This window comes from Cherax quadricarinatus, chromosome 25 (genome assembly GCF_038502225.1).
Source record: "Cherax quadricarinatus isolate ZL_2023a chromosome 25, ASM3850222v1, whole genome shotgun sequence".
Lineage (NCBI taxonomy): Eukaryota > Metazoa > Arthropoda > Malacostraca > Decapoda > Parastacidae > Cherax > Cherax quadricarinatus.
In genome coordinates, this window is record NC_091316.1 from 3,311,109 (window position 1) to 3,324,421 (window position 13,313).

The 13,313-nt window shown below is 39.8% G+C and overlaps 1 protein-coding gene across 1 annotated transcript in view; it reads left to right on the forward strand.

Annotated features, from left to right (window-relative positions):
* The window catches only part of LOC128690033 (protein O-linked-mannose beta-1,2-N-acetylglucosaminyltransferase 1-like), a 96,127-nt gene that overhangs the window by 2,200 nt on the left and 80,614 nt on the right, over positions 1-13,313 (forward strand). The window contains exon 2 of the mRNA XM_070088567.1: positions 253-471. Coding sequence (XP_069944668.1) covers positions 256-471 — 216 coding nt within the window. The 5' untranslated portion in view covers positions 253-255. The remainder of the gene's footprint in view (positions 1-252; positions 472-13,313) is intronic.

The following is a 13,313-nucleotide window of genomic DNA, read 5'->3' on the forward strand; positions in this document are numbered from 1 at the left end:
CACTAGCTTCGAATTACACCAATATTTGTGATTATCTCTCTGTCTCTGTCTCTCTCTCACTGCCAATATTCCTAGTGTAACTAACATCAGCAGGAAGGTATTTACACGGTGAGTGTTCCCACAGTGTAACTAGCAGCCTCACACTGCCGTAGTTCCCAGTATTCTTCAGCAACAGTAATATTGCAGAGGTGATGATAAAGAATATTTCACAGATCAGATATTGCAAAGTTGATGACATGGAATATTGCACAGGTGATGACAAAGAATATCGCTACCAGCAACGGCACCAGCCAGGAGATGCTGCTGACAGTGCCACCTTACTCTGGGTGCCACCTCCATGTAGTCAACCCACACACTGGCATCATCACTCTCTCTCACTACTTCAACCTCCAAAGTCCACTCCTTGACCTGGAGTTGACCTCCACCTTGGCTGACCTCAGGCAGGGCCGTCTCGCCCTCCTCAACACCTATGTAAGTGGAATAAACCTTGGTAATAAATACCGACAAGTTGGTTTAGAAAGACACGTAAGCAAACACTATAACATATTAGTAGTGAACTTTTCTACAGGGGGGCTCCTTCCGGTTTAGGGCCTTCTACAGGGGGGCTCCTTCCGGTTTAGGGCCTTCTACAGGGAGGCTCCTTCCGGTTTAGGCCTTCCACTGAGCGAGGTATCCGGTCTAGGACCAGCAGCTGGAGGGTCACCTTTTCACACCTAGGTGTTACTTCCGGTTTTGACCTTGACCTCGCCCTCGAGACTACCGCACCCTTGACCCCCCCAACCCGTACCCCCGCCCCACGACCCCCCCTTCGCGACCCCCGCCCCGCGCGCCCGCGCGCCCGCGCGCCCGCCCGCGCACCCGCCCGCGCGCCCGCGCGCCCCGCCCCGCCCGCGCGCCCGCCCGCGCCCTTCGCGAGCCCCGCCCGCGCCTTCTGCTGCGCCTTCTGCAGCATCGTCCGGATCGCCCCCGCGCCGCGAATTTTTTTTCTTATGATCTCCTTGGATCAAGGTTTTTGGATTCTTATTTTCGAATTTTTTTTGAATTTCATTTTCTTGTGCTCTCCATCTCCTCAGATCAAATTTTTAAGGTTCCCCCTCCCACTTTCACCCCCCAATCCCAAAAATTTCTCGATAATACAAGTTTTGGATTCCCCCCTATGGGGGTTTTGAATTTCTTATGATCACCTTGGATCAAGTTTTTTTTTGGGTACCCCTCCTTTCACCCCCCCCCAAATTTTCTCGACAATACCATGACTCCATCTCCTCGGATCAAGTTTTTTTGGATCCCCCCTATGGGGTTTTCGAAATTCTCCATCTCCTTGGATCAAATTTTTGGATTACCCCTCCCACTTTCACCCCCATCCCAAAATTTCTCGATATTACAAGTTTTTGCATTCCCCCCTATGGGGGTTTTCGAAATTCTCCATCTCCTTGGATCAAGGGTTTTGAATTTCTCCAATTCCTTGGATCAAATTTTTGGGTACCCCTCTCACTTTCACTCCCACCCCAAAATTTCTCGATAATACAAGTTTTTGGATTCCCCCCCCCCCTATGGGGGTTTTGAATTTCTTATGATCACCTTGGATCAAATTTTTGGATTACCCCTCCCACTTTCACTCCCACCCCAAAATTTCTCGATAATACCAAGTTTTTGGATTCCCTCCTATGGGGTTTTCGAAATTCCTCGGATCAAGGTTTTTGGATTCCCCCCTCTGGGGGTAAGCATTCAAATGAACTCCTCCTATGGGGCATGCTTACTACAGGTCTAATGAAGGGTGTTTACTCGGCGGTCAGTGACGTCACGTGTTGACCCAGCACACAGGTTGAATCTTGTCTACCCTTTTACCCACCCACCCAAACCCTCACACTCCAACCAACACCTCGCAATTTTCACTCATAACCCCCAATTTTCTCGTTTTAACCCTTTTAGTTCATTAAAGTTAATAAGGGGACACATGCATCAGAAAGTCACCACATCGCTTACATCCACTTTCGTTAAATTCACTACTCACAATTTTACATATTACGAAGTTAAATACGCACTTTTACTTTGAACATCTTCAAAACACTCATAAATCATTTGAATACTCACAAAAAAATACCTTTATACATTTCCAAACAACACTGAAATACTCCAAAAACATCATTCGAACACCCCCAAATCACCTCTGAATACTCCCAGAACACCTTCATAAGTACTCTTTCACATCATTTGAACACCTTCAAAAAACACCTTTGAATACTCACATAAACACCCTTGAACACCTTCAAAACACCTTCAAAGCACTCTCATAATCATTTGAACACACTCAAAACACCTTTGAATAACCTCAAAACACCTTTGAACACCTTCAAAACACCCTTGAACACCTTCAAAACACCCTTGAACACCTTCAAAAACAACATTTGAACACACTCAAAACACCTTTGAACATTTCCAAAACACTATTTGAGTACTCCCAAATAAGATTTTACATCTCTAATTTATCTGCACTTTCATTAAATTACAACTCATCCCTCAGTCTCCAGACTAGGCATTTTCTCGTTTTTTTTACCCTTTTAGTTCATTAAAGTTATTAAGGGGACACAATACATCAGAAAAAAGTCACAAAAACTAACTCAAACACTTTACTTTGAACACCCCCAAAGTACTCTCATAATCATTTGAATACTCACATAAACACCCTTGAACACCTTCAAAACACCTTTGAATATCGTTTTAAACTAATTTCATCACAACCCACTTATATCATCTTTTTTCGGTAACTCTAATTCGACTACACTACCCTCATCAATTACCAACAAATTTTACTCGTTTTAACTAATGTCATCACTGTAACCAAGATTTTCACAAAAAAAAAAAACTCTATGACACCTAACACACACGCACACACACACCCCACAACACAATTTTTCTCGTTTTAACCCTTTTAGTTCATTAAAGTTAATAAGGGGACACAGTACATCAGAAAGTCGCAACAACAACATCCACAACCCACAATTTTTCTCGTTTTAGCCCTTTTAGTTCATTAAAGTTAATAAGGGGACACACTACATCAGAAAAAGTCCCAACAACAACCCACTTATAACATCTTTTTTCGGTATCTCTAGTTCGACAACAACACCCACATCCCACAACACCCACGAACATTTCCAAAACACTATTTGAGTACTCCCAATTACACCACTGATTACTACTAAAACACCACTGAATTCAATCAAAACACCCTTCAACACCTTCAAACACCCTTGAACACCTTCAAAACACTCTTGAACACCTTCAAAATCACCTTTGAACATTTCCAATCAACACTGAAACACTTCCAAAAAACACAATTTGAGTACTCCCAATTACACCACTGAATACTACTAAAACACCGCTGAATTCAATCAAAACACCCTTCAACACCTTCAAAACACCTTTGAACACCTTCAAAACACCTTTGACACCTTCAAAAACACCTTTGAACATTTCCAATCAACACTGAAACACTTCCAAAAAAACACAATTTGAGTACTCCCAATTACACCACTGAATACTACTAAAACACCGCTGAATTCAATCAAAACACCCTTCAACACCTTCAAAACACCTTTGAACACCTTTGAACACCTTCAAAAAAACAACATTTGAACACACTCAAAACACCTTTGAACACCTTTGAACATTTTCCAAACAACACTGAAACACTTCCAAAAACACCATTTGAGTACTCCCAAATACACCACTGAATACTAAAACACCACTGAATACACTCAAAACACCACCAAAATCACCATAAACTAAGATCAACACCCACATCCCACAACACCCACAACCCACATTTTTTTTCTCGTTTTTAACCCTTTTAGTTCATTAAAGTTAAGGGGACACAGTACATCAGAAAGTCACAACACCCACACCCCCCATTTTTTTCTCGTTTTAACCCTTTTAGTTCATTAAAGTTAATAAGGGGACACACTACATCAGAAAAAGTCCCAACAACAACCCACTTATAACATTTTTTTTTCGGTATCTCTAGTTCGACAACAACACCCACAACACCCACATCCCACAACACCCATGAACATTTCCAAAACACTATTTGAGTACTCCCAATTACACCACTGATTACTACTAAAACACCGCTGAATTCAATCAAAACACCCTTCAACACCTTCAAACACCCTTGAACACCTTCAAAACACTCTTGAACACTTTTCAAAAACACCTTTGAACATTTCCAATCAACACTGAAACACTTCCAAAAACACCATTTGAGTACTCCCAATTACACCACTGATTACTACTAAAACACCGCTGAATTCAATCAAAACACCCTTCAACACCTTCAAACACCCTTGAACACACTCAAAACACCCTTCAACACCTTCAAAACACCTTTGATCACCTTCAAAACACCTTTGAACACATTCAAAACACTCTCATAATCATTTGAACACACTCAAAACACCTTTGAATAACCTCAAAACACCTTCGAACACCTTCAAAACACCCTTGAACACCCTTGATCACCTTCAAAAAAAACAACATTTGAACACACTCAAAACACCTTTGAACACCTTTGAACATTTCCAAACAACACTGAAACACTTCCAAAAACACCATTTGAGTACTCCCAAATACACCACTGAATACTAAAACACCACTGAATACACTCAAAACACCACCAAAATCACCATAAACTAAGATCAACACCCACATCCCACAACACCCACAACCCACAACACCCACAATTTTTTCTCGTTTTATCTAATTTCATCAGAAAGTCACAACACCCACACCCCCCATTTTTTTCTCGTTTTAACCCTTTTAGTTCATTAAAGTTAATAAGGGGCCACACTACATCAGAAAAAGTCACAAAAACAACCCACTTCAGTAAGGCTTTTGACAGGGTCCCACATCAGAGACTATTGAGGAAAATTAAAGCACATGGAATAGGAGGAGAAATTTTTTCCTGGATAGAGGCATGGTTGACAAATAGGCAGCAGAGAGTTTGCATAAATGGGGAGAAATCAGAGTGGGGAAGCGTCACGAGCGGTGTTCCACAGGGGTCAGTGTTGGGCCCCCTGCTGTTCACAATCTACATAAACGACATAGATGAGGGCATAAAGAGCGACATCGGCAAGTTTGCCGATGACACCAAAATAGGCCGTCGAATTCATTCTGACGAGGACATTCGAGCACTCCAGGAAGATTTGAATAGACTGATGCAGTGGTCGGAGAAGTGGCAGATGCAGTTTAATATAGACAAATGCAAAGTTCTAAATGTTGGACAGGACAATAACCATGCCACATATAAACTAAATAATGTAGATCTTAATATTACGGATTGCGAAAAAGATTTAGGAGTTCTGGTTAGCAGTAATCTGAAACCAAGACAACAGTGCATAAGTGTTCGCAATAAAGCTAATAGAATCCTTGGCTTCATATCAAGAAGCATAAATAATAGGAGTCCTCAGGTTGTTCTTCAACTCTATACATCCTTGGTTAGGCCTCATTTAGATTATGCTGCACAGTTTTGGTCACCGTATTACAGAATGGATATAAATTCTCTGGAAAATGTACAAAGGAGGATGACAAAGATGATCCCATGTATCAGAAACCTTCCCTATGAGGATAGACTAAGGGCCCTGAAACTGCACTCTCTAGAAAGACGTAGAATTAGGGGGGATATGATTGAGGTTTATAAGTGGAAGACAGGAATAAATAAAGGGGATGTAAATAGTGTGCTGAAAATATCTAGCCTAGACAGGACTCGCAGCAATGGTTTTAAGTTGGAAAAATTCAGATTCAGGAGGGATATAGGAAAGTACTGGTTTGGTAATAGAGTTGTGGATGAGTGGAACAAACTCCCAAGTACCGTTATAGAGGCCAGAACGTTGTGTAGCTTTAAAAATAGGTTGGATAAATACATGAGTAGATGTGGGTGGGTGTGAGTTAGACCTGATAGCTTGTGCTAACAGGTCGGTTGCCGTGTTCCTCCCTTAAGTCAGTGTGACCTGACCTGACTAGGTTGGGTGCATTGGCTTAAGCCGGTAGGGACTTGGACCTGCCTCGCATGGGCCAGTAGGCCTTCTGCAGTGTTCCTTCGTTCTTATGTTCTCTTATAACGTCTTTTCGGTATCTCTAGTTCGACAACAACACCCACATCCCACATCACCCACATCCCACATCCCCCACACACACACACAGACACACACACACACACATCCCTAACCTAGCCTAACCTAACCTAACTTATCCTAACCTAACCTAACCTAACCTAACCTAACCTAACCTAACTTATCCTAACCTAGCCTAACCTAACCTAACCTTACCTAAATTATCCTAACCTAACCTAACCTAGCCTAACCTAACCTAACTTAACCTAACCTAACCTAACCGAACCTACCCTAACCTAACCTTACCTAACCTAACCTAGCCTAACCTAACCTAACCTAACTTAACCTAACCCAACCTAACCTAACCTAACCTAGCCTAACCTAACTTAACCTAACCTAACCTAACCTACCCTAACCTAACCTAACCTAACCTATCTTAACCTTACCTAACCTAACCTAGCCGAACCTATCCTAACCTAACCTAAAATATATTGGAACACTTCCAAAATACATTAGAGTACTCCAGAATTACTTTGAACGACTCCATTTTTGGATATTTCCAAATTAGTTTTGAAAACTTTATCGTAAAATCGAACATTATTTTCTTGTTGGTAAAACACACTCAATGGTAGAAATATTTACTCGATTTCCGAATAGAAGCACTGTCCTCGCTCTGAGAGACTCATTGTGGGTCACCCCAACACATGGTGTAATGCGCTTCACACCCAAGGTAGAACATAACACCTGCGTCAACTCAGGACAGACAGGCGCCATGTAATGCGGGTAACATCCAAGGTAGAAAATCATCTCTTTCCAGACCAACTGTCTATCCTAACCTAACCTAACCTAACCTAATTCCTAACCTAACCTAACCTCACCTAACCGAACCTAACCTAACTCCATCAATCACCTCTATCCTAACCTAACCTAACCTAACCCAACCTAACTCCATCAAACACCTCTATCCTAACCTAACCTAACCTATCCTAACCTAACCTAACTCCATCAAACACCTCGAATACTACCTAACTTAACCTAACCTATCCTAACCTAACCTAACCTAACCTAACTTATCCTAAGCTAACCTAACCTAACTTATCCTAACCTAACCTATCCTAACCTAACCTAAACACTGACTAACTTTGAACCAACTCTGAACACCACTGATCTTCTTCAAAAAATGCTCTGCACATCATTTGAACACCTTCAAAAAAACACCATCAAACACCTCCGAATACTCCCAAAAAAAACACTACTGATTACTACCAAATCACCACTAAATACTACCAATCACCGTCAAAATCACCAGAAACTAAGTTTAACATCACCATCTAACATCCTTTTTATAGAAATCCCCTCAAATCACTATAACCAAGAACTCCCTCCCCATTTGGCGCATAAAAAAAAAAGCATGAACACAAACCTAATACGCAAACACTTAGTACATGATCACCATCAACTGAAAACATATCTTATACACACACATAATATAAGACAATCACCAACTACAATCACCCATGTTCACTTACCTCAAAATCACTAATATCACAGAAAACAATCATTTTTATAAACATTTCACACACACACACACACAAAAAAAAATCATATTTGACAATATCTAAGCGCACTCACCTCACTACCACCAACACACGATGTCTCACCTCACAGGACCGACGAGCTCACCTCCAGTGACGTCACACTCCCATTGTGTTACTTGGTGGTTGGTAACATCACACCTAACCCCCCTTGTTTCAACCTGTTGTACCCTACATTATCTAAGAACACTATATCCAAGACGATTACCAGATTTTATGATCCCCAACACCAAGATCACAGAAAACACACATTTTTATAATTATTCACACAAAAATCACGATCACCAATTCCATATCATGTTTACCGTCATCTATCAACACTAATCACCAAGATCACCAAAAAATCTAAGATCATGCATCTCAAAACTACTATGATCACTGAAAACACTTATTTTTTAAACATTCGCACAAAAATAAGACATACACAAAAATACCACAACACTTCCACCAACATCTATAACATAACATGAGCACTATAACATATCACTATCACAAAAAAAAATAATACACAAACACCCACATATTATACATTTCAATTGGAAATTTAAGACATGAGACATACACACCAAATCTAAGACATTCACCTCCAACTAAGACATACACATCACCCCTAAAACTTCCTTCCTTATTCATTCCGTATATCTCCTAGAGCTGTTTTAACCCCGACGGATCCACCACGACGTAGGAGCCAGAGTGTAGTAGGTGGTGTTGGAGTGGTGATGGTTCCTCTGGCTCCTACGTCGTGGTGGATCCGTCGGGGTTAAAACAGCTCTAGGAGATATACGGAATGAATAAGGAAGGAAGTTTTAGGGGTGATGTGTATGTCTTAGTTGGAGGTGAATGTCTTAGATTTGGTGTGTATGTCTCATGTCTTAAATTTCCAATTGAAATGTATAATATGTGGGTGTTTGTGTATTATTTTTTTTTGTGATAGTGATATGTTATAGTGCTCATGTTATGTTATAGATGTTGGTGGAAGTGTTGTGGTATTTTTGTGTATGTCTTATTTTTGTGCGAATGTTTAAAAAATAAGTGTTTTCAGTGATCATAGTAGTTTTGAGATGCATGATCTTAGATTTTTTGGTGATCTTGGTGATTAGTGTTGATAGATGACGGTAAACATGATATGGAATTGGTGATCGTGATTTTTGTGTGAATAATTATAAAAATGTGTGTTTTCTGTGATCTTGGTGTTGGGGATCATAAAATCTGGTAATCGTCTTGGATATAGTGTTCTTAGATAATGTAGGGTACAACAGGTTGAAACAAGGGGGGTTAGGTGTGATGTTACCAACCACCAAGTAACACAATGGGAGTGTGACGTCACTGGAGGTGAGCTCGTCGGTCCTGTGAGGTGAGACATCGTGTGTTGGTGGTAGTGAGGTGAGTGCGCTTAGATATTGTCAAATATGATTTTTTTTTTGTGTGTGTGTGTGTGTGTGAAATGTTTATAAAAATGATTGTTTTCTGTGATATTAGTGATTTTGAGGTAAGTGAACATGGGTGATTGTAGTTGGTGATTGTCTTATATTATGTGTGTGTATAAGATATGTTTTCAGTTGATGGTGATCATGTACTAAGTGTTTGCGTATTAGGTTTGTGTTCATGCTTTTTTTTTATGCGCCAAATGGGGAGGGAGTTCTTGGTTATAGTGATTTGAGGGGATTTCTATAAAAAGGATGTTAGATGGTGATGTTAAACTTAGTTTCTGGTGATTTTGACGGTGATTGGTAGTATTTAGTGGTGATTTGGTAGTAATCAGTAGTGTTTTTTTGGGAGTATTCGGAGGTGTTTGATGGTGTTTTTTTGAAGGTGTTCAAATGATGTGCAGAGCATTTTTTGAAGAAGATCAGTGGTGTTCAGAGTTGGTTCAAAGTTAGTCAGTGTTTAGGTTAGGTTAGGATAGGTTAGGTTAGGATAAGTTAGGTTAGGTTAGCTTAGGATAAGTTAGGTTAGGTTAGGTTAGGTTAGGATAGGTTAGGTTAAGTTAGGTAGTATTCGAGGTGTTTGATGGAGTTAGGTTAGGTTAGGATAGGTTAGGTTAGGTTAGGATAGAGGTGTTTGATGGAGTTAGGTTGGGTTAGGTTAGGTTAGGTTAGGATAGAGGTGATTGATGGAGTTAGGTTAGGTTCGGTTAGGTGAGGTTAGGTTAGGTTAGGAATTAGGTTAGGTTAGGTTAGGTTAGGATAGACAGTTGGTCTGGAAAGAGATGATTTTCTACCTTGGATGTTACCCGCATTACATGGCGCCTGTCTGTCCTGAGTTGACGCAGGTGTTATGTTCTACCTTGGGTGTGAAGCGCATTACACCATGTGTTGGGGTGACCCACAATGAGTCTCTCAGAGCGAGGACAGTGCTTCTATTCGGAAATCGAGTAAATATTTCTACCATTGAGTGTGTTTTACCAACAAGAAAATAATGTTCGATTTTACGATAAAGTTTTCAAAACTAATTTGGAAATATCCAAAAATGGAGTCGTTCAAAGTAATTCTGGAGTACTCTAATGTATTTTGGAAGTGTTCCAATATATTTTAGGTTAGGTTAGGATAGGTTCGGCTAGGTTAGGTTAGGTAAGGTTAAGATAGGTTAGGTTAGGTTAGGTTAGGGTAGGTTAGGTTAGGTTAGGTTAAGTTAGGTTAGGCTAGGTTAGGTTAGGTTAGGTTGGGTTAGGTTAAGTTAGGTTAGGTTAGGTTAGGCTAGGTTAGGTTAGGTAAGGTTAGGTTAGGGTAGGTTCGGTTAGGTTAGGTTAGGTTAAGTTAGGTTAGGTTAGGCTAGGTTAGGTTAGGTTAGGATAATTTAGGTAAGGTTAGGTTAGGTTAGGCTAGGTTAGGATAAGTTAGGTTAGGTTAGGTTAGGTTAGGTTAGGTTAGGTTAGGATAAGTTAGGTTAGGTTAGGCTAGGTTAGGGATGTGTGTGTGTGTGTGTCTGTGTGTGTGTGTGGGGGATGTGGGATGTGGGTGATGTGGGATGTGGGTGTTGTTGTCGAACTAGAGATACCGAAAAGACGTTATAAGTGGGTTGTTTTTGTGACTTTTTCTGATGTAGTGTGGCCCCTTATTAACTTTAATGAACTAAAAGGGTTAAAACGAGAAAAAAATGGGGGGTGTGGGTGTTGTGACTTTCTGATGAAATTAGATAAAACGAGAAAAAATTGTGGGTGTTGTGGGTTGTGGGTGTTGTGGGATGTGGGTGTTGATCTTAGTTTATGGTGATTTTGGTGGTGTTTTGAGTGTATTCAGTGGTGTTTTAGTATTCAGTGGTGTATTTGGGAGTACTCAAATGGTGTTTTTGGAAGTGTTTCAGTGTTGTTTGGAAATGTTCAAAGGTGTTCAAAGGTGTTTTGAGTGTGTTCAAATGTTGTTTTTTTGAAGGTGATCAAGGGTGTTCAAGGGTGTTTTGAAGGTGTTCGAAGGTGTTTTGAGGTTATTCAAAGGTGTTTTGAGTGTGTTCAAATGATTATGAGAGTGTTTTGAATGTGTTCAAAGGTGTTTTGAAGGTGATCAAAGGTGTTTTGAAGGTGTTGAAGGGTGTTTTGAGTGTGTTCAAGGGTGTTTGAAGGTGTTGAAGGGTGTTTTGATTGAATTCAGCGGTGTTTTAGTAGTAATCAGTGGTGTAATTGGGAGTACTCAAATGGTGTTTTTGGAAGTGTTTCAGTGTTGATTGGAAATGTTCAAAGGTGTTTTTGAAAAGTGTTCAAGAGTGTTTTGAAGGTGTTCAAGGGTGTTTGAAGGTGTTGAAGGGTGTTTTGATTGAATTCAGCGGTGTTTTAGTAGTAATCAGTGGTGTAATTGGGAGTACTCAAATAGTGTTTTGGAAATGTTCATGGGTGTTGTGGGATGTGGGTGTTGTGGGTGTTGTTGTCGAACTAGAGATACCGAAAAAAAAAATGTTATAAGTGGGTTGTTGTTGGGACTTTTTCTGATGTAGTGTGTCCCCTTATTAACTTTAATGAACTAAAAGGGTTAAAACGAGAAAAAAATGGGGGGTGTGGGTGTTGTGACTTTCTGATGTACTGTGTCCCCTTAACTTTAATGAACTAAAAGGGTTAAAAACGAGAAAAAAAATGTGGGTTGTGGGTGTTGTGGGATGTGGGTGTTGATCTTAGTTTATGGTGATTTTGGTGGTGTTTTGAGTGTATTCAGTGGTGTTTTAGTATTCAGTGGTGTATTTGGGAGTACTCAAATGGTGTTTTTGGAAGTGTTTCAGTGTTGTTTGGAAAATGTTCAAAGGTGTTCAAAGGTGTTTTGAGTGTGTTCAAATGTTGTTTTTTTGAAGGTGTTCAAAGGTGTTCAAAGGTGTTTTGAAGGTGTTGAAGGGTGTTTTGATTGAATTCAGCGGTGTTTTAGTAGTATTCAGTGGTGTAATTGGGAGTACTCAAATTGTGTTTTTTTGGAAGTGTTTCAGTGTTGATTGGAAATGTTCAAAGGTGTTTTTGAAGGTGTCAAAGGTGTTTTGAAGGTGTTCAAAGGTGTTTTGAAGGTGTTGAAGGGTGTTTTGATTGAATTCAGCGGTGTTTTAGTAGTATTCAGTGGTGTAATTGGGAGTACTCAAATTGTGTTTTTTGGAAGTGTTTCAGTGTTGATTGGAAATGTTCAAAGGTGATTTTGAAGGTGTTCAAGAGTGTTTTGAAGGTGTTCAAGGGTGTTTGAAGGTGTTGAAGGGTGTTTTGATTGAATTCAGTGGTGTTTTAGTAGTAATCAGTGGTGTAATTGGGAGTACTCAAATAGTGTTTTGGAAATGTTCGTGGGTGTTGTGGGATGTGGGTGTTGTTGTCGAACTAGAGATACCGAAAAAAGATGTTATAAGTGGGTTGTTGTTGGGACTTTTTCTGATGTAGTGTGTCCCCTTATTAACTTTAATGAACTAAAAGGGCTAAAACGAGAAAAATTGTGGGTTGTGGATGTTGTTGTTGTGACTTTCTGATGTACTGTGTCCCCTTATTAACTTTAATGAACTAAAAGGGTTAAAACGAGAAAAATTGTGTTGTGGGGTGTGTGTGTGCGTGTGTGTTAGGTGTCATAGAGTTTTTTTTTTTTGTGAAAATCTTGGTTACAGTGATGACATTAGTTAAAACGAGTAAAATTTGTTGGTAATTGATGAGGGTAGTGTAGTCGAATTAGAGTTACCGAAAAAAGATGATATAAGTGGGTTGTGATGAAATTAGTTTAAAACGATATTCAAAGGTGTTTTGAAGGTGTTCAAGGGTGTTTATGTGAGTATTCAAATGATTATGAGAGTACTTTGGGGGTGTTCAAAGTAAAGTGTTTGAGTTAGTTTTTGTGACTTTTTTCTGATGTATTGTGTCCCCTTAATAACTTTAATGAACTAAAAGGGTAAAAAAAACGAGAAAATGCCTAGTCTGGAGACTGAGGGATGAGTTGTAATTTAATGAAAGTGCAGATAAATTAGAGATGTAAAATCTTATTTGGGAGTACTCAAATAGTGTTTTGGAAATGTTCAAAGGTGTTTTGAGTGTGTTCAAATGTTGTTTTTGAAGGTGTTCAAGGGTGTTTTGAAGGTGTTCAAGGGTGTTTTGAAGGTGTTCAAAGGTGTTTTGAGGTTATTCAAAGGTGTTTTGAGTGTGTTCAAATGATTATGAGAGTGCTTTGAAGGT